Source organism: Podarcis pityusensis, assembly GCF_964106645.2.
Source record: "Podarcis pityusensis genome assembly, chromosome: 14".
In the NCBI taxonomy this organism is placed as follows: Eukaryota; Metazoa; Chordata; class Lepidosauria; order Squamata; family Lacertidae; genus Podarcis; species Podarcis pityusensis.
In genome coordinates this window covers 53,260,744-53,282,370 of record NC_138039.1, presented here as the reverse complement: position 1 = coordinate 53,282,370, position 21,627 = coordinate 53,260,744, and the positions used below count along the sequence as shown (strand labels likewise).

The window sequence follows — 21,627 nt, the reverse complement described above, 5'->3', positions numbered from 1 at the left end:
GGGTGGGCGGGGCCTCCCTCTCCCTCTCCCTCTCTCTCCGGTGGCGCTTCCGCGGCCACCGGCGCCGCCTCTGTTCCCCTTCCCCCCTCGGTAGTTTCGCCCAGGGTGATGCGGCCCCTCCTGCGGGCCGTGGTCGCTGCAGTCGGGAGTTTGGGTCCTTTAAAAAAAAATAAAAATCAAAAATTATCACTCTTCCTGGAATTCTGCTTCACTTTCACGACGAAGAGGAGGAGAGCTGCTTGTCCTGCAAGCCTAGCCCCGATTACTTGGGAGTAAGACCAAGAGGACTTCATTGTTATTAACATTATCATTATCATTTATTAAATTTGCATACCGCCCTTCATCCGTAGATCTCGGGTAGATAAAAACACAAAATGCTTTAAGAAATAGAACAGAATAAAACAATAATCCCCCCTCCCTTCCTGCAAGCACATTTAAAAGAATATAGGTTGTTAGCCAGCCAAAGGCCTTTTTGAAGAGGAACTTTTTCACCTAAGTGTAATGAAAATGCCAGACGAACCTCCCTGGGGAGAACATCCCAGGAATGTCGCTATCCTGATGGCTCACTTTCACTTCAGCTCCAATGCTCAGGAATGGAAGGCAGGGAAAGCTTGAGTGGATGAGGAAGCGTGGCTAAATGAATGGATGTATTTGCTTTTTCTTCTTGTCAGTGTGGGCACAAAGCTCTTCAACGTGTGGCTGGTAAAAAACCTGGCTAGCAGCTCGGGAGCGCAGGAACAGCCACCCTTTCATTCCACGTGCCTGAGAAGCAGCTGCAGGAAGTAGTAGCTGCCTGGGCACCACCTCATGGCTTTCCAGGCGAGAGCTATGGCAGTCGTAAAAGCCCCCTTTAAAGGACCTTATCCGAGGTCATCAGGGTGAAGTTGGGCTGTTGCCAGAAGAGCGGATGGTGACAGACCCCGGAGGCCCCTTGTAATGCAACCAATCACTTTGAATCCTTCCTTAATCACTCAGTTCTTACACTGATGCCTTTTGTCCTCAGATGCCCGAGTGTGAACAGAGACAGCACATTTTGCTTTTCCAGACACTGGGTTGTGCTTAAATGGGGTTCACTGCCATGTGCAATTTTTAAGAGTGGCTGTTTAAAAATAATGGTGTTTGTGTTGTGGAATTTAGAGAGCAGCTAGCTGGCAGTTACTTTCCTCTATTTTAGGAATGCAATTGGATATCTAGAAGAGTTGGTTATAAATAATACATAACTATTAAAATGATTTTTTTAAAGTGACTGTTTTTCCCTTTGAAAAAATTGCTGTGTAAGTTTCTAGATTTCTTCAAACCTTGTGTAAATATTTTACATGTTGTGTGCAATGTTATTGAATTTAATTTATTTATTCAGTTTTTTGCTGTCATGGATACAACCATGTCTCTCCACTTGAAGTGCAGTTATAGAAAAAGATCATACTAGTTCTCCTAAAGGTTCCATCGTATTCTATGCTATGGTTTCAGGGCAGAGTGGTTTTGTGCTTCTTTTACAGGGATGGAGAACCTGTGGATCTCTAGGTGTTCTTAACCATGCCAGCTGAGGCTAATAGGAGTTGCAGTGAGTGCAACATCTGGAGGGCCGCAGGTTCTCCATCCCTGCCAAAAGCATTTTGTCATTAGTTACCATTGGTTTGGTTTTGTGGGGGATGGAGGGATAGGTCAGCATAGGGTCAGGATATTAAACTTCTCAACTCAAATCTACATACGTGTTATACTCATTCATTTTATTAAAACTGCATCTTGCCTTCTTCAAGGAGCTCAATTTAGCATACAGTTTCCCTTGTCTTTCCTTCAGAACGTCCCTATGAGGTAAGTTAGGCTGAGTGAAAATGACAAGTCCGTAGTCACCTCTTGAACTTTACAGCTGAATTGGGGTTTGAAACTGGGTCTGTCCAGTCCTGTCCTACACTCTGACCACTCCACCACACTGGCTGGGAGTAATCCGCTGGGAGGAAGCTCCACTGAGCTCAGTTGGCCTTCTGAGTAGGCGCATACAGGATTGTTGGGCATAGAATATCATTTTCATGTTGACATAAGTTCTGCATAGCCATATTTTATGTTTACTTCACTTCCATGCTTGAGTGGGCTTATAAACCACTACAAAGCAGTAACAATAACATAAAGTCTTAGGACTTTTTAATAAAAAAATATAGGGGAGTGATGTTATAGGCGGTTTAGATCAGGGAGCATGTGAAATTACTACTGGCCGTTATGTGGTCAGTTACACAAATGGTGTGCAACAATATCACCAAAAACATACAAACATAGTTTTATTGGAAACAGGAAATAAAATTCTTACTGTATGTTGATGCTTCTGATTTGTAAATCTCATGCCTCTATCTGCATTAATGAAATCTAGAGTGGTTTGTTGCTATGAGTGATATTGATTGTAAAAGTACTTCAGTGCAGCTGCATTAATATAACAGGGTCTGTGCTTTATAAACAAACTTGCTGACTCCTAGTGCAAAAGGCTAGGATTTAGACCTCTGAATATGTACTTGTGACTTTATCATGCAGAAATCTGAAGTTCTTTACTGATAATTCATTCTCAATAGCCCTATTCAGTCAGCCTATTGCCCGGTCTATTAATCACCCAAGGGAGACTGATGGGAATGAGCATGCTAGCTTCATGCCCCCCATCCTGTCATCAACTTGTGGACGGCAACTATGAAGCTGGGGACTTCTGTATCTCTGAAAATTCACTGCAATTTTTTAAAATTATTACAGTGGTGCTTTGGTTTACGAACTTAATCCATTGTGGAAGTCCGTTCTTAAACCAAAGCATTATTAAACCAAGGCGTGCTTTCCCATAGCAGCGGGGGACTCAATTTACAAATGGAACACACTCAACAGGAAGCGAAACATGTTCTTATTCCAAAGCAAAGTTCACAAACCAAAACACCTACTTCCAGGTTTTCAGCGTTCTTAATCCAAGTTGTTCATAAACTAAGCTGTTCTTAAATCAAGGTACCACGGTATTTGGAAAAACTGTGTTCTAAAATGCATTGGGACCCACAGCCTACATTAGTTGGTTTTGTCTACTTAAAAGTAATTAGATTTTTAAAAATTAAATTAAAACTTTACATTTTTAAAATTTAAAAAATTCAGATTTTACTTCAGTATAGCCGTACAGTGGTACCTCAGTTTTCGAATGTCATCCATTCCAGAAGACCTTTCAAGTTCTGAAACGTTCAAAAACCGAAAACTCAATAGCTGACAGCTAGGCCTCAGGATCTTACACCCAGCGGAAGCTGCGTGGCATGTTCGACTTTCAAAGCGTGTTCGAAAACCAAAGCATTTACTTCTGGGTTTATGGCATTTGAAAACCGAAATATTCAGCAATGGAGACGTTCGAAAACCGAGGTACCACTGTATTCCACAGTTATAAATGAGTGAAATGGTTATAAAAAATTGGTATGTTGCCTCTTGCCTTTACTTTGGTCATATCCAAGAGGGGATAAGGTAATTGCTGATGAATTGCTTATTATCAATTTCTTCCTTCAAGGATTCCACAGTGACATTTTATCCTTTTAACAACAACCTTCTGTGGTAGTTTGCAGGGGAGATAGTGATTCTTAGACTTTCCAGTAGGCTTCACAGCTAGAGCTTCAGGATAGAACAGGGATAGGCAAACTAAGGCCCGTGGGCCGGATGTGGCCCAATCGCCTTCTCAGTTAGCGTGTTTTTACATGAGTAGAATGTTTCCTTTTATTTAAAATGCATCTCTGGGTTATTTGTGGGCATGGGAATCGTTCATCCTGCCCCCCCCCCATATAGTCTGGCCCACCACATGGTCTGAGGGATGGTGGACCAGCCCACGGCTGAAAAAGGTTGCTGACCCCTGGGATAGAGGCTGGTTGTCTTCATACTGGGCAGAAGGTGTATTACTGCTACTGACTGCTCTCAAAACCTAGTGCAGAGTGAAAAAAGCCCTTTCCCCTCCTTGCTGCCCTTTGGAACCTAGGCAAATTGTGGGGTCCTTCTTAGCACTGGAGCTACTCACAAGCATGCTGCAAGCAGCCATTGCGTGTCTCTTAGCCTAAGGGTGGCAAAGGATGATGTTGACTCCTCCCTTTTCTTGATTCTTTTGCCTGTGTCAGAGGACAAGATTCAGAATGTTATTTAATTTTATTATGTTTCTATTGCGCCCTTCCTCCAAAAATATCAGGTACACGGTTATTTTCCCGCCGCCACCAACTTAATCTTAATCTTCCCAACAACCCTGTCAGGGAATTAGGTTAATGTCACCTATTGAGCTTTATATCTGAGTGGCTTGAACCTGACACTTCACCATACAGGTTTATAGCTGTTTTTCTCCCCTACGTGGCATGAAGCACATTATTTAGTGGAGGAGAGTGGCCTCTCACTTCACAGACATAGGCAAATGCAGTTGCCAGGAAGAGGGCAATCTGGCACCTGCACCTGTAAAACCCTGGTGTATATCTTTTGACTAGGAGGACATTGCCCTTGATTAATTTGTAAATGTTTGTGCCCTTATATTTGGATCAGTCTGAAATGTCTGTTAGGGAAATGGTCGTTTTTAATTATTATTATTATTATTATTATTATTATTATTATTGTTTTTATTTATACCCCGCCCTCCCCAGCCAAGGCTAGGCTCAGGGCAGCTAACAAGTAATAATAAAAACAAGCTGAATGAATACAAACTTAAAAACAAGATTAAAATACAACATTAAAATATTGAAACATTAAAATGCAGCCTCATCAGAGGAGGAGAAAGGAAAATAAAGAGGGGGAGGGAATCAAATTGGCTCCTAGCCAAAGGCCAGGTGGAACAACTCTCTCTTACAGGCCCTGCGGAAAGAAATCAGATCCTGCAGGGCCCTGGTCTCATGAGGCAGAGCGTTCCACCAGGCCAGAGCCAGTGTTGAAAAGGCCCTGGCTCTGGTTGAAGCTAATCTAACTTCCTTAGGGCCCGGGACCACTAGGGTGTTGCTATTTATCGACCTTGAGGCTTTCCGTGGGGCATACTGGGAGAGGCGGTCCCGTAGGTACGAGGGTCCTAGGCTGTGAAGGGCTTTAAAGGTCAAAAGCAGCACCTTAAATCTGACCCTGTACTCCACCGGGAGCCAGTGCAGCTGGAAAAGCAGTGGGTGAATATGCTCCCATGGCAGGGACCCCGTGAGGAGCCTGATCAGGGAGTGTGCCTCATATGTGCTACTGAACTTTGCCAGACTATGATGTCCTCTTAAAACTGGCCTTTTCTCCTTTCCATTTCTTACATATCTTTCTTCCTGAGTAGTGGTTTGAAATCAGTGGATAAAGTTCATTCTTTCTAGTGAGTGCAAATCATATGCAATGGGGAATGGAAAAAATCTGCTTTTGGCTGATGAAAAAGGTTTGATTTGTGTAATGATGACATTTGAATTTAAGCTAATTTCACCTGCTAATTGCTGATGCTACAATTCTTTTCCATGCTAAGGTTGGGGTGAGTTGTATTGCAAATGATGCTGGATATACTATGTTGTTCTATAACTGTGTGCCTTATCTCTATCTCTACATTTTAAGTATTAGAAGTTGATATTTTTAAAATTATGGTACTTAATCTTCTGGGTGAAATTTTACTCTTTGTTGTCTTAACTAGAAATTTGTGTTGTTCCTTTGAAAAACACAGTTGGTGGTTTGTTTGTTTGTTTGTTTGTTTGCTTGCTTGCTTGCTTGCTTGCTTTTTTTCATTTTCAATCAATTCCCAAATTCCTGTTACAAGTTTGGGATCTACTTCTGAATGGTGACTATTACAGCAGCTGTCTGACCTTGCCTAACCTCTGGGCAAATCAACAGCATGTGTTCTAATGGATGCAGAAGGAGAGAGAGTGTGTGTGTCTTGGGGAACAATACATAGGAGCATCACTTCCTATAGTTAAGTGACCTAAATCTAATTAGCACTATCAACTGACATGTATGTATCTTCAGAGTTAATGGAAGGTTATGTATGTCAATAGTTTCCTTTAGCCTCCTGAGGCTTAGACCATGCAGATTAGGACAAAATTGTTTCAAAGGGACTTGAAGGGACCTGGAATTGCTTGAAGGGACCTGGAATGAGAAACAGGAATATTTAGCATATGCGAAGCTTAGCATTCTTAGTGTTGAGCTTGTAGGTTCTGATTATGGTGCCACTGGTGGACGAATCCTGTGAGTTCTGCTTTTGGGACAGCAGCATTTTTCTATCCCTTCCTTGGTAGCCCCTTTGCCTCTTGAAAAATTGCTCCAGAGGGTTAGGAGACTCCCCAGAGCTGCATGAGAGGTAATTCGTGAACAATGCAGAATGCACTGCTACTGAATCCCAGTTCTATTGGTGAACAAAAGGCAGCCTTTAGTTCATGGAATGGTAGTTCAACTCTCAGCCACACACTGGGCTACTTTGATGTTATTGTCCTACTAAAAAGCTTGTTTTAATTTTAAACCCCCCTATTACATTGACTCAAATTCTCATTGGCACTTTGGTTGAAAAAGGAAAATAAAGAGGATATGCCCTTTTATTTTAAAATGTAAAGCATATCACTTTCCAGAGATAAGCCACTTTGCATTGTTGAAATGTTCAAGCGGATTATATGTAAACAAGATAAATTGGCTAAAGTGAAGACGTTTGCAGAGACCAGTACAGCACAGCCAGATCATCTGGAGGAAGGTGATTATGTTTTTGTCAGCATTTGATATTTGCTCTCTCTGAACCTCCCTATGTAGGGCTCAGATAGTGGCATTCTTTTTCTCTTTAACAATTATGATCTGCACAGGAAGTACTAATAATGTGTAAAGAATTCTTGACAAGACCAGTATATGTTTGAGTAGGAAGCTGTATAATAGTAAATTTTTATTTATACCCTGCCCTCCCCGGCCAGAGCCAGGCTCAGGGCAGCTAACACCAGTAAAATTACAATAAAAATGGGGGGGGGGGCGCAACAATTTAAAATACAGGTTAAAAATACAATTTAAAATGCAGCTTCATTTTAATAATAGCCCATAGATCAAAACCATAAGGGGAGGGAAACATAAGGGTCAGACTGAGTCCAAACCAAAGGCTAGGCGGAACAGCTCTGTCTTGCAGGCCCTGCGGAAAGATGTCAAGTCCAGCAGGGCCCTAGTCTCTTGTGACAGAGCGTTCCACCGAGTTGGGGCCAGTACTGAAAAGGCCCTGGCCCTAGTTGAGCCCAATCTAACCACCTTGCGACTTAGGACCTCCAAAATGTTGTCATTTGTGGACCTTAAGGTCCTCTGCAGGGCATACCAGAAGAGGCGGTCCTGTAGGTCAAAACCAGCACCCTGTACACCACCGGGAGCCAGTGCAGTTGGTAAAGCACTGGATGAATGTGATCCCATGGAAAGGACTCCGTAAGGAGCCTCGCCACGGCATTCTGCACCCACTGGAGTTTCTGGGTCAGCTTCAAGGGCAGCCCCGCGTAGAGTGAGTTACAATAATCAAGCCTGGAGGTGACCGTCGCATGGATCACTGTGGCCAGATCAGGGCAAGAAAGGTAAGGGACCAATGCTTAATACAGCGGAGATGGGAAAATGCCACCTTTGCTGTGGCCGCAACCTGCGCCGCCATGGAAAGGGAGGCATCGAAGGTTACACCCAATCTCTTGACAGAAGGCACTGGTACTAATTGAGTCCCTGCAAGAGATGGGAGTTGGCCCCCCAACCCCATGTCGTCCCGACCCAGCCAAAGGACTTCCGTCTTTGAAGGATTTAACTTCAACCGGCTCCCACGCAGCTTAACCAGCCACAGCTTCCAAGCATCAGGTCAGTGTGTCCGGGGCCGAGTCAGGGTGTCTGTCCATCAACAGATAAAGCTGGGTGTTATCAGCATATTGATGACAACCCAGCCCAAAGCTCCGGACAATCTAGGCAAGGGGCACATAAAGATATTGAAAAGCATCGGGGAAAGGATAGCACCCTGTGGGACTCCACACACCAAGGAGTGCCGCAGTAACAACTCCCTTCCTAGCGCCACCCTCTGTCCCTGACCTGAGATAAAGGAGCGCAGCCATTGTCGGACTGTGCTCTGAATCTCCATGTTGGCAAGGCGGTGATCCAAAAGTTTGTGATCGACCATGTCGAAGGCTGCTGACAGGTCTTATGAGAATCAGCAGTCCTGACCCGCCTCAATCCAGCTATTTACGGAGATCATCTGTTAGGGCAACCAAAGCGGTCTCGGTCCCGTAACCAGGGCGAAAGCTGGACTGAAATGGGTCCAGAGCCGATGTTTCATCCAGAAACCTACCAAACTGTTCGGCAACCACTCTCTCAATTACCTTACCCAGGTACGGAAGATTCAAAACCAGGCGGTAATTGGATAGTTCTAGAGGATCTAGAGATGTTTTCTTTAAGAGCGGATGCAACACTGCTTCCTTCAACTCCCCTGGGAAAGTCCCCTGATTGGGACTGATTGATGATCTCACCCAGGTGGGCCCGCACCTTGTCTGGACACGCTCTAATCAGCCAGGATGGGCACAGGGCAAGTTGTGGGCCTTCCACCTCGAAGGAATCTGTCTACATCGGCAGGGAGTATCCGATCAAAGTGGTCCAATACTGGACCTGGGGACAGTCGAGGGGCCTCCAGTTCTGTTACTGTATCCAAATTGGCAGGGAGGTCACGGCGGAGCAGCAAGACTTTCTCCGCAAAAAAGCTCGCAAATGCCTCACAGCTATGGGTCAAATTCGTATTTATATTTGGCGGTTCCTCTAGGGTTGTTAAAGACCTAATTATTCTAAAAAGTTGCGCCTGGCGAGAGCTAGTGGATGCAATGGAAGCTGAGAAGTAAAACGTCTTTGCAGCTTTCACTGCCATCTCATAGGCTTTCATAAGCGTCCTATAAGATGTTCTTGAGGCTCTGTCGCGAGCACGCCGCCATACTCACTCTAGCCGTCTGAGGTCCCGCTTCATTTTCCAGAGCTCCTCGGTAAACAAGGGGGTTTCGGCGGGGTCACAGAGGGCGCTTAGGTGCGATCTCATTGATGGCCACCAAGAGCCAGTTATTCTAGTTCTCGACAAGCTCATCTAGTGAGCCGCTGGGGGAGCAGGGTCCCGCAAGGCCTGACGAAATCCATCAGGATCCATCAGTTTTCGCGGCTGAGCACAAATAGGCTCACCACTCAAGCGGGGTGGGGGCGGGAAGTCAATCCTGGCTTTCAGAGCATAGTGATCAGACCATGGCACTTCCACAAGTGAGGACATGATCACATCTATACCCGCACCAAAAATCAAATCCAGCGTGTGGCCTGTTGGTGTGGGACCCAAAACAAACTGGGAGAGCCCTAGTGTCGCCATGGAAGACACCAGGTCCAGAGCCCGTGAGGAGGGGGTGGCATCAGTATGGACGTTGAAGTCACCCAAAACCAGTAGGTTAAGGAACTTCAAGGCCCAGCCTGCCGCCACATCCAACAGGCCTGACAGGGTGGCTGCTGGTGTGCTAGGTGGTCGGTACACCAGCCAGACAGCCAAGCTCTCCTTGGTGCCCCACACTAGGCCAACACATTCAATGCTGGAGATTGGAGGTGATGGTACAGCCCTGAAAGAGCAATCCTCCCAGATTAAGAACGCTACCCCTCCCCCCGACCCACAGTCCGCGATTGGTGGAGGACGGAGAAACCTGGTGGTGTCATCTCATGCAAGGTGACTACTTCACCTTCGCACACCCAGGTCTCCGTCACGCACGCCACGTCAACCCCTTGCGAGATAAAGAAGTCTCGCAAGGTGGCGGTTTTATTGCCTATGGCCAATGACGGAAGTGGGTAATCCCTGCTCACCCGACCCACGTCCCTTGGGATGGGGCATAGATTGGAAGGGGTTCGAGCATCACCGCATCTCAAAACCCTTCGCCGATAATATCTACCCCCACCGCCATTCCTCCCATGCCCTTCGATGGTGGCAATCCCAGCCCCCACGCTAGCCTCCCCTGTAAAGAAATGATATCCCCTCACTGACATAACATCCCTGGACCAAGTCTCCCAAATCGAAAAGGTATGATATTGAGAACTGCAGGTATGAACTGCAGAGCTTGATCAAAGTCAATATGACTTGCAGAGCTTGATCAAATGAAGTTCTAGTAGAATAGACAATTCCAATAGAACTCCAATAGACAAGAATCAAAGAGAATAAATATATTCCGTAATGGAGTGAATATTGTCTCTAATTTTTGTCATTTAGGGAGATTGTGTAGAAAGAAAAACAAACGTTCATAAATATTTTCAAGAGGAAAATTAATTATGGAAACTGAAATCTCCATTGTGGAAAGCTTTTAAAAAATAGGGTAGAATACAGTGGTACCTCGGGTTAAATACACTTCAGGTTACATACGCTTCAGGTTAAAGACTCCGCTAACCCAGAAATAGTGCTTCAGGTCAAGAACTTTGCTTCAGGATGAGAACAGAAATCGTGCTCTGGCGGTGCAGCGGTACCAGGAGGCCCCATTAGCTAAAGTGGTACTTCAGGTTAAGAACAGTTTCAGGTTAAGAACGGACCTCCGGAACGAATTAAGTACTTAACCCGAGGTACCACTGTATGTCCACCACTTCCTTTCTGTGCTGGCTGGGCCTGATGTTGCCCAAACCATCCAGAGGGCACCAGTTTGGGGAAGATTCCTTTCAAGTGTCACTCAACAGAACTGATACGTTGACTCACTGATATAATGGCTCACAACCATGAATGAGCCTTTTTATTGCCTTTCTGAAATACCATGAAATATTAGGTAGCCTTAGAGCACCCTTGCAAATAATTCTTAAAAGGTGCAAAGCTATCGTATTTAACTTGTCATTAGTGGCTTTAAGGGCAAAAAAACTAAAAGCACCCAGCTTTTGTAAAAACATCTCTACTTTGTTACCTGAGTGTATGTACAGTGGTGCCTCGCAAGACGAAATTAATTCGTTCTGCGAGTTTTTTCGTCTAGCGAATTTTTCGTCTTGCGAAGCACGGTTTCCCATAGGAATGCATTGAAAATCAATTAATGTGTTCCTATGGTCAAAAAAAGTCCAAACAAAGCCAAATTTGGTACAAAAAGAGTTTATTAAGTGCTCTTTAAAGTCACACATACTGTAAAGAGCATTTCAAAAATTGAAGGAACAATAATTTAAGTTTCTAAACATGACAGAAAAGCATTTAAAAATCACCAAAGTGTACAGTACTGTACATACATTTTCTAAGACTCTGGGAGACAACTCGAAGAAGGTTCCTCTTCCACTCTTTGCTTCTTGCTGAAGAACCTGTCCATGGTCTGCTGCTTCATCTGCCTTTTCAGCACCTCCCTGAAAGGCGACATGACCCTCGTATCAAAAGTGTTCGAAAGGTCACGTGTCAGGTCCTTGTCAGGGTGGTGCCGCTGTACAAAAGCCTGCACATCTTTCCACTTCAGGCAAATGTCCCTCAGTTCTTTGGAGGACAACCGTTCCTCAGTTGCTTCCTCCTCTTCCAGCGAGGCCTGCTCCTGCGCAGCCTCTGCCTGCAGTTCGACCAGCTCCTGGGTGGTCAGCTTGTGGTTGTGCTCCTCCACCAGCTCGCTGACGTCCTCCTCTGTGACCTCCAGGCCCATGGTCATCCCCAAGGAAACAATGTCCTACACCACTGTTGACTCTGGTGCATCAGAGTCACTTGGTGCCACACAGTCCGGCCACAGGCTGCGCCAAGCGCAATTCAAATTTCTCTGGCTGATCCCGTCCCAGGCCGTGGCGATCATCTTCAAGCAGGTGACGATGTCGAAGTGGTCCTTCCAGAATTCCCGCAGGGTGATGGTGGTGCAATCAGTTGCCTCGAAGCATTGGCTGAAAAGCTCCTTGGTGTAGAGTTTTTTGAAATTGGCGATGACCTGCTGATCCATCGGCTGGAGCAGTGGCATGGTGTTAGGCAGCAGGAACATGATGCTGATGAAGCTGAACTCCTCCAACAAGTCCTCCTCAAGGCCTTTAGGATGAGCAGGAGCATTGTCCCTCAGAAGCAAAGCCTTCAGTGGCAGGTCATTGTCCAGCAGGTACTGTTTGACAGCAGGGCCAAAAGCAAGATTGACCCAGTCCACAAACAGCACACGTGTGACCCGAGCCTTACTGTTGGATCGCCACATGACACTCAGCTGCTCCTTGTCGATCTTGTGTTTCTTGAAGGCCCGTGGGTTCTCCGAGTGGTACACCAGCAGGGGCTTGATCTTCAGGTCGCCGCTTGCGTTGGCACAGAAGAGCAGGGTCAGACGGTCCTTCATGGGCTTGTGGCCAGGCAACTTGGCCTCCTCCTGAGTGAAGAAAGTTCTTTTGGGCATCCTCTTCCAAAACAGCCCGGTCTCGTCACAGTTGAAGACCTGCTGTGGAACGTAGCCCTCCGTCGTCACAACCTCCAGGAACTCCGCTGCAAAGTCTTCAACCACAGGAACATCAGAACTGGCAGCCTCTCCATGTCTGACCACGCTGTGGATTCCAGATGTCGCCTTGAACCGGTCAAACCAGCCTCTGCTTGCCTTGAAGACTTCTGGCTCGCCTGAGGTTCCTGGCTGTTGCCGGACGAGGTCTGCGTGCAAGGCCTTGGCCTTCTCACAAATGACGGCCTCAGTCACTGTGTCCCCTGCACGCTGCTTCTCTTCTAACCAGATGAGCAGCAACTTCTCCCACCTCCTCCAGAACAGTTGGGCGGTTCTTCACGATCCTGGTGACTCCTTTGGCTACATCAGTCGCAAGGATCTTCTCCCTCATCTTCAGGATGGTCCCGATGGTCGATGGATTCCTCCCGTACTCCCTGGCGAGGTCTGTCACACGCATTCCACAGTCGTGCTTCCGGATGATCTCCTTCTTCATTTCCAGCGTAACCTTCTCCTTCTTCCTCTCGCCGGCCTCTGCAGCAGCAGTCTTCTTGGGTCCCATGGCAGCACAGCTCCTAGCTTCGCAACCCCCCCCCAAAAAAAATCAGTGCTTCACATCCAAAAAATTCAAAAGCACCAAACCTCCCAGAAAACACTTCAACAATTCCCTGACCCCCCCAGCCACCCACCACACAGAAATCCAAACCCAGAAATCTTTTTTTAAACAACAGCAGAGTGCCCCAATGGTCACAGAAAATCATAAAAATGCAGAAAAAAAACACACAAGCTTCCAGATTCTTGCAAACCCCTCCCCAACACCAAGTCCTTGAATTCCAAACACCCCAACCCAAAATCCAAAAACCCCCAAAAAAGTCCTGCCTTAAACTGCCTAAATGATCCACAGGTGACACCTGGGGTATGATAAGGGGGAGAATTTAGATCCCTGGAGTGAACTATTGTATGGCGTTGCTCTTGTTGTGAAAAGGATGTCACAGTCAACATTCAGCATTCACATTGTTGGAAAAAGTAGCTAGGAGACAGCTCCAAGTATCCACTAATGCAGTCCAGTTGGGCCTCTGGCCCTAACCTTTATCTTTGTATGGCTATTTTTGTTTTTTTAATTTGCCGCATTCTCCTCTTTTTCTTCATTTTCCTTTTCAAAGTTTTTGTCTGGATAACAATTCATTCCTCACGATGTTTATAAGTAGCCACATAATCTGGTCATCCTTGGGAAGAAACAATCTCATTTAGACTAGCAGGTAAGGGAGGTGTAAAAAAAACTTGGTCCTCTGTGCCTTTCAGAGCCAGAATGGCTAGCTGGGCATCATGTGGATAGCAGACTACAATGGTTCTGTGGACTAGTTGCCTTGTGAACATATTTTCCCTTTCCCAGGCAACCAGTGTTCGAAATTAACCAGTTGCCAGTCGCTTTCTGCAACTCAGGAGTGCTTCCTTGTGGCCAAGTTGAGATTTGCAGTCACATGGTTTGCACATGGTGCAGAGAACTCTTCTGGCTGGGCAGGAGATGCCTTCCAGGACGCTTGTTGATGTCTTTTCCATTGTTGTACAATTTGCATAAGAAGCTCTTTCACACAGTTAAATAGATTGCTTCTCTTGGGGGGGGGGGGCAGAAAGGGAGATCTGGCCGATTTTCACCCCACCCCTTCAGCCTTTCTGTGAGACTGCAAGTTATGGACAGTTAAATGGGTTACAGGTGCCATGAAGCTGTTAAAGCAAGTGCCACGCTTTTAACCAGTGCCTTTTTTCTAGGGGGACAAAGGTGCTTGTTCTCCATACCCTTGACAGAAAAAGGACTGGTTTTTATTGTGGGGCTTCTGCTGCTGATTCCTGAGCTGGCTGATTATTTAAGGAGTTTCTAATGGTGATCTTGCTTCTCAGAAGTGAAATGACTCTAGCAGTTAAGCAGTGCCTCTTTTATTGCTTTGCCTTTCATTTTTTCCCATAATAATATTTTTGCTGGCTTGCTTGGAAGGTTTGCCCCCTTTATTTGGATTCTGCTGCATCATTTTCTTTTTTAGGAATGCATATTGAGCATGGGGGTGGGGAGAGCAGAGCTGGCCTAAGGAAGGTGGGCCCCCTCTACACGGCCAGGTTGTGTTGGGGAAGGGGGATAAGGGGGTGGAGGGGGAAGCCTCACCTGACACAGGGAGAATAGGAGGAGTAGGCGGCAACTGGAGCACTCCTGGAGCTGCCTTGTGGGGCGAGAGGGTTACAGGGTTCTTTGGAGCTGCGGTAGCACTAACACCAATGTTTGGAAGCTGCAGGAGCTGCTTAAGAAGTTGGAGCAGCAAAACGAGCAGCTAGGTCTGCATTTGCAGCGCTGGTGGGGCTCCAGGCAACGGCCCCCAAAGGCTCCTCGGCAGCATCCCCAGCAGTGCAATCTCAGGTGTCTGCACCCTCTTGCAGCAACCCTCCGCATCCCGCTGTTGCCCACAAGGAGCAGCCCTATGCTTCCAGGGCTCAAAAGTCACTGCCTTGGCCCCAACAAAACTGGACCCAGGTGGCCTTTGCGGAGCTGCTAAAGCCCAGTGAGCTGGACTGGCTGGCTGGCTGTGGGGAATCACTTGGCTTGTGCAGCACTTCTGGTGCCATGTTACCCTGTGGACCAGGTGATTCGCAGAGCAGTGCAGCAGCAAAAGAGGCGTATGCTGGTGCGCTGCTGCCCCGCAGACCAACTGACTGACGTGGCATTGTAGCTACACCAGTCAGGTGGAGATGTTAGGCACCAAGCAATGGCGCCTGGACATCTCCTCTGATTCGTTAAAGGCCGGTTGTCAGTCGCAAAATGTAACCAGCGCCCGGCTAATTTTGAACGCTGAGTCCAAGTAGAATAAATATTCTTATATCTTGAAATAGATATGAGAACCATTTTTGTCTTGTTCTTGGTTCTGGTCCTGTGACAGTGAGTGAGATTTACCTGCTTTTTGAAACCAACTCTGCAGCATGAGGCAGAACGCCTTTCTATTCCTTCCTGGAGATGAGTTAGCAAAGTTTGCTGATGACACCAAGTTGTTCAGGGTAGTTTTGAACAAAAAGAGGCTGTAAATCGCTCCAAAGGGATCTCTCCAAACTGGGTGAATGAGTATTAAAATGATAAATCTGATGCAGTGTTAATAAGTGTAAGGGGATGCATGCAAGGGGCAACATATCCTAACATTACATATATGCTATTGAGGGCTGAGCTGGTGGTGTCCTACCATTATAGGGTCATAGGGCCCAATGAAGATGTTGACCCAGGTTGTGGCAGTGGTAAAAATGGAGAATTATATTTTTGGGATCATCAGGGAAAGGATTGGAAACAGAACTGGAAATATCACAATGGCCTTATACAAGCCTATGGTGCAGCTGCACTTGAAATACTGTGTACAATCCTGGTTACCACAACTCTTAAAGGATATTATGATGCTGGAATTCAAATCCTCACTCAGCCATGAAATTCACTAGTTGTTATTGTCCCACACGTGCCTACATTTCAGTCCCACTGTGCTCTCTGTATGATCTGTTTTGCTATGGCTCCTAGCTTTTATATCTCAGTTTCTAACACTGCAGACAACCCTTGTGAAGTAGATTAATATTTGCAAACAAAAACACTTAAGGAAGCTTTTAAAAAGCAGGTTAACCTGAGAAGTAGGTTAGGCTAAAAGAGTGGTCTGCCAAAGGCCATTCAGAAGAACTTGGCTAACTCAGCTTGGATTGAAACTGGTCTTTCTTCCGGTGGGGTGGGGTGGGGTGGGGGTGGATTAGGATCTGCACAAGCAGATATGGTAGCATTTATCTTGTATATGGTACTTTAGTTCTATAGTTTGGCATAACTGCACTCATGAAGCCATCCAGTTTCTGTCAAGTTTATCATGATACATTTAAGGTGAAACTAAAATGTAATATGTTTGTCCACCTATAAATCTTCAGTCTAGTCACATTATACCCTCTAAACTCGTGTTTCCCAAACTTTGGTCTCCAGCTGTGTTGGGACTACAATTCCCACCAACCCTGACCCCACTGGTCCTGCTCGTGAGGGATGATGAGAGTTGTAGTCTAAAAACAGCTGAGACCCAAGTTTGGGAAACACTGCTCTAAATTCCTACAAAGAGCAGCCTTTGTTTAAATGCATAACTAGAATCTTTGTTGTTTTGTCTCCTTGATTTTGAAATACAATTTTTACTGTTAAGGTTGACAATTCATTGCTTCTATTTGTCCATTCCTCTTTCTAACAGGTTTTATAGTGCTTTCCTGAGCATGAATTCAGAATGAAGCGGCGATTGGATGAACAGGAGTCACCTGTGTACGCGTCACAGCAGAGACGTATCGCCAGCAACACAGAACCATTCCAACACCAGCATCGTGTTCTTGCTCCAGCACCTCCTGTATATGAATCTGTTTCGGAGACCATGCAATCTGCTACTGGGATACAGTACTCTGTAACACCCAGCTACCAGGTAGAATTGCTGTCATGTTTTTTAAGCTTATGTCCTCTCAGGAAGTTCATCAATCTTCATTGCTCTGTGGGCAAACAATAACATAACAATAAAGAGCATGTTTTCTCTCTCCTCCACCTCCCGGTGTGTGAGACTCGAGCCTCCTTGCCCTTGGAAGTAGATACAGTCTTGAGGCCCATCATTTAATAGTTCAATCCTCAGCATGTTCGTTTGGAAGTAAATCTCTTGGTCAAGCTGGTACTGTCAGTAATGGGGATGGGTGTATCAGTTTAAGTAGGTGACAGGGTTCTAGCCATGCTCTTCCTGTGCCCAGCTGTGGGGACTCTGCACAAGGATGCATCATTGTTGTTCAGACATGTCACTCCAGGCCAGGCTTAGCTTTCTCAAAGGAGCACTTGAAAGCAAAGCTCTAGGCTGGACAACCAAAGATGCTTCAGCAATATGAGTTCATTTTTTGCCACAGATGTTGCTTTGATGGAAGTTATTTGGAGTCATCATTCCCAGGTGACCTCCAGAGCAATTGTTTGGAGATACCCATGCTGGCATAAGGCTTAGCCCTAGTGGCTTGTCTTTATTCTCTCCTTCCCAGGTGTCCACTGTGCCGCAGAGCTCCAGCAGTCATGGGCCCACTCTCGCAACTGCCCATAGTGGGCATCACCATCCCAACCCACCCCAGCCTCATGGCAGCCAAGTGGTGCAGAGTCATGCTCACCCAACTCCCCCTGCAGCACCAGTGCAGGGGCAGCAACAGTTCCAGAGGCTGAAGGTAAGGTCTGAGGTAGATTAACTTGGTTTCATTTAACCTTTCTTCAGAGAAGCACAGACTGCTTGGGGAAATGAGAAAGTTACGCTGTTAGCTCAAGTGGATATCCACTTACTTGGTTGCAAGTTGCTTTGGGTTGCCGTTGGCAACATAAAGCGATTAACATATTGTATAAATGTATAAAATAAAGTGTTGTATGGCTGCGGGCTTTTAGAACTTTTAGGTCAGGGGTCAGCAAACTTTTTCAGCAGGGGGCCGGTCCACTGTCCCTTAGACCTTGTGGGGGGCTGGACTGTATTTTGAGGGGGGAAATGAACGAATTCCCATGGCCCAAAAATAACCCAGAGATGCATTTTAAATAAAAGCACACATTCTACTCATGTAAAAACACGCTGATTCCTGGACCGTCCGTGGGCCAGATTTAGAAGGCGATTGGGCCGGATCTGGGCCCCGGGCCTTAGTTTGCCTACCCATGAAGTAGGAGAATCCTGGTTTTATCTAGGGGATGTTATGCAGTTTTTGTATGAGTCTTTGCTAGCAGCTTTTGGAATAACTAGTCAAGGTTTGTTTTTGTGCCTTGCTGCAAACCTGACCAGATAAGCTATAGTGGTGTACATTGAGGAATAGCAGAAATAAGATACATACCCTGTTTTATCAATAGTTTAGTAACACTGAAGAACTTCAACTGTACTGTTATGGTTTTCTCTCTTCTTCTTACATTGCTGTTAATCTAACTGCATGGATCTCATATCTTGGCTGTTAAAAGGTTTCTTTCCCACTGCCACCCCTACATAAAGGTCAGCAACAGAGGGGGAGGCAGAAGTCAAACAGCATTTAAGTCAGTGATGGAGGGCCTGTGACACCCCCTCCCCCAAGTTCTTGTTGGACTCCGGTTCACATCAGCCTTAGTCACCACACTAGTGGTCAAGCATAATGGGAGTTGTATGTCAGAAACAATTGGATGGCCACAGGTTCCCAATCTTTTGGTTAAGGCCACTTGCTGTCCCACTAAAATTTTGTGCAGGCCTAGGACGTTTTGATTTCTTGCGTGTTCACCTGGACAAATTATTGTATTTATATACCACATTTTTCTTTCAACAAGCTCAAGGTGGTGTACATGGTTTTCTGCCTCCCTATTTCACCCTCACAACAACCCTGTGAGGTAGGTTAGGTTAGGAGATGGTGTTGGGCCCAAGGTCTCCCAGGGAGCTTTACGGTTGTCGTCCTTGGCCAAGGAGGGCATGTCCCTGACAAGGGGATGTGTGAACTCTGATAGCCTCTGATCATCTCTTCTATAGGTTGTTTTGTTATGCTGTATTCAATACTAGTCCTACTCAAAGTAAACCCTCTGAAATTAATGAACTTAAGACAGTCCTTTTCATTAACTTTTATTCTGAGTAAGGCTGACTTTACATACATCCCATTTCTTATATGTATGTAAATATCTACTTTTGGGGGGTGTTTCTTTGTCCTGTACTTGTTTTCTGCTGCAGCATGTGCTGTTGCCACTGTCAGGCGCAGTGAGTATTACTTTGTGAAAGTATCTCTGGTATAGCTCTTGGCTGCGGCCAAGAAATGGCCTGCGGGGGGCGGGGAGAGAAGCCCTCTGAGGCGTGTTTCTCCATTTTTTAAAAGGAATTTGCCAACCAGCAATTGTGCCTTGGTTGTCGAACAAAAAAGTGAACAAAAGTTTCTATCATTGAACTCAGGAAAACTGTTACGTAAGTCTGAGGAAAGAGCACATGCATAGCCCAGCTGTTGCAGAAAAAAAAACTTTTTAAAAAACAGGTTTTCACTCAGGCTGAAATATTGCTTAAATAACCAGCCTGAAGAGTGTCTGTGGTACAGTATATTGATTTTCTGCACAGCACCCCGCTTATGAAGGGTTTGCAATTTCAGGCTTGTCCACTAGACATTTGTTTTAAAAGCCTGCTTGGAAGCCCTGGATCCATCACTCTTCTGGGCGCTCTTATCCAACCCTTTGTAATTTGTAAATTTCCCCAGAAAGCAGCAGCAAAATGCACATCACAAAACGGCCACACCGATCACAACGTAAAACAAGAAAGTAGTGTCAGGTCCCTTACTGTGCCCCTCCTTGGAACTTTGCCTTGGGCTGCAGTAGCACTATTCACTTTTTGAGAGGACTGTTGTGTTGCATGACAAGAGATGTGAAGCTCCAGAAAGGCCACCCCCCCCCAAAAAAATGGTAGAAGTGTGGGACAGACTATTCTCCTCCACTCTTCCCAGTTCTCTGTTTTCCCCCCAGGCCTTTATATCTCTTATGTACGGCTGGGCTTCACAGAAGAGAGAGCTATACACAGTGCAGAATTGCTTTCTGGTGGAAGAATAAGTTTTGCTTAACTGCTTTTTTGTATCTCAGGGGTTGCATTCCCTGTGCATGTGCAAGAATGGAAATAAAATGGTGACAGAAAGACATGTTCCTAAGTTGCTTTTGTTGATCTTAGGTGGAAGATGCCCTCTCCTACCTTGACCAAGTGAAGCTGCAATTTGGCAGCCAGCCTCAAGTCTACAACGACTTCTTGGACATCATGAAGGAGTTTAAATCTCAAAGGTGCGAACCTGCTGTGTGCTTTATTTTAACAGATGCTTCTTCGGGCCATGTAGTATTTCACTAGTAAGGTCAAAATCAAATACCTGACAATATCACACATTTGAATCTTTCCCTTTGTCTGCCCTAAATTCACCACAGTCCTATCTTGCCTGCTGTTTTTTTCTTGTGCTTGTTTTCATAATTCTACTCGCAGCCAAACTTCCTTTTTTAGCCCCTGATCTGGTTAAAACCCCTCATGCCTAACACCCCCATCTATAGTGGGCCCCAAAAAAGCAAAGTTTGCTCTTAAGTATGCCTTATCCAAGGTCCAACTCATAGTCTGGATGGGCTTGATATAGCAAAGTTGCTGAAACTGGTAGGGCCTGAACATGCTTAGTGTCTTGATAGGAGGCTGTCTGAATACATAGGAAGAGAATCAATAGCAGCCATAGGAAAACACAAGTAAAATGTGAAAAAGTGGCTGCATCACTAGATATGGTTCTCAATGTATTTTGAGAAAACTCCTCTTTCAGGGAGAGGCTTTTATGCTTCATGTTCACTTCTGCAGCTGCCTTTTTTGCTTTTGAAGACTCACTTGGAACCTGTCTCATCGACTTCCACTGTGGAAGAAATGAACGTAACAAAATTAAGAAGTCCATGATTTACTTTCTGATGTTGCACTTTAAAAAGAAAAAAAAATGAATTTTTATTAGCTTTTTTAATATACCCAAAGAAAAATAAAGCAAACAGGAGTTGCCCAAGTATCAAAATAAAAAGGAAATGATAAATACTACCAACAGCCACTTAACTTGTCATTGCAGATTTGATACTTGTATAAAGATTGTTTCTTGGGGGAAGGGGAAAGAAGTAGATGCTTTTGGGGGGCAGAAAAAGAAAATACAATCCCTGAGAACTCTTCTTTCTCCCCCCCCCTCCCCCATGAGATTTAGAATCTTGAGCTTTAGCAATAGATTATCAGACAAACTTGTCCTGTTCACCTTTTTGCTTATTGTGAAATGCCCATGCCTATATATTTTCTTTATTTATATTAAATATTATCTGCCTTTCATTAAAAAAATTCCAAAGTGTTAATAAAATCAATTCATAAAACAAATAAATTCAATTTGTAACCAGCAAATAAGCATTAAAAATAAATTCTTAAAAAGCTAAAAACAGAACAAACAATTCCAAAACCCATCTACAGTCTAAATGCCTGGACAAACAGGACGGTCTTCATCAGGCTCTGACAGCTTGTGGTGTCATGCCAGGTGGGCCTCCTGATGAGGGGCATTCCACAGTTGAGGTGACACCATAGGTAAGGCACTCTTCTTTATAGAAGCATGACATATTTCTGCTAAAGAGGGTAGTTGAAGCAGAACCATTCCAGAAGTTCTTCAGGCGTGGGCAGGCTGGAAAGGAAAGAGGTGCTTGTTCAAGAATTTGGTTACTTTTATTTCCCCAAGCAGCATGTTTTGTTGGCAGCTTGCCTGCCTTATTTTCTGCTAGTAGCTATAGTGGGGGATGTGTGTTAACAACATTCTCTAAATGTAGTGCTAT

The 21,627-nt window shown here is 45.3% G+C and overlaps 1 protein-coding gene across 4 annotated transcripts in view; it reads left to right on the top strand.

Annotated features, from left to right (window-relative positions):
- SIN3A (SIN3 transcription regulator family member A) overlaps positions 1-21,627 on the top strand; it is a 60,332-nt gene that overhangs the window by 9,534 nt on the left and 29,171 nt on the right. For all 4 annotated transcript variants that reach the window (XM_080980683.1, XM_080980682.1, XM_080980684.1 and 1 more), the window contains exons 2-4: positions 16,535-16,756; positions 17,346-17,522; positions 19,985-20,091. In XM_080980683.1, coding sequence (XP_080836809.1) covers positions 16,568-16,756; positions 17,346-17,522; positions 19,985-20,091 — 473 coding nt within the window. In that variant the 5' untranslated portion in view covers positions 16,535-16,567. The remainder of the gene's footprint in view (positions 1-16,534; positions 16,757-17,345; positions 17,523-19,984; positions 20,092-21,627) is intronic.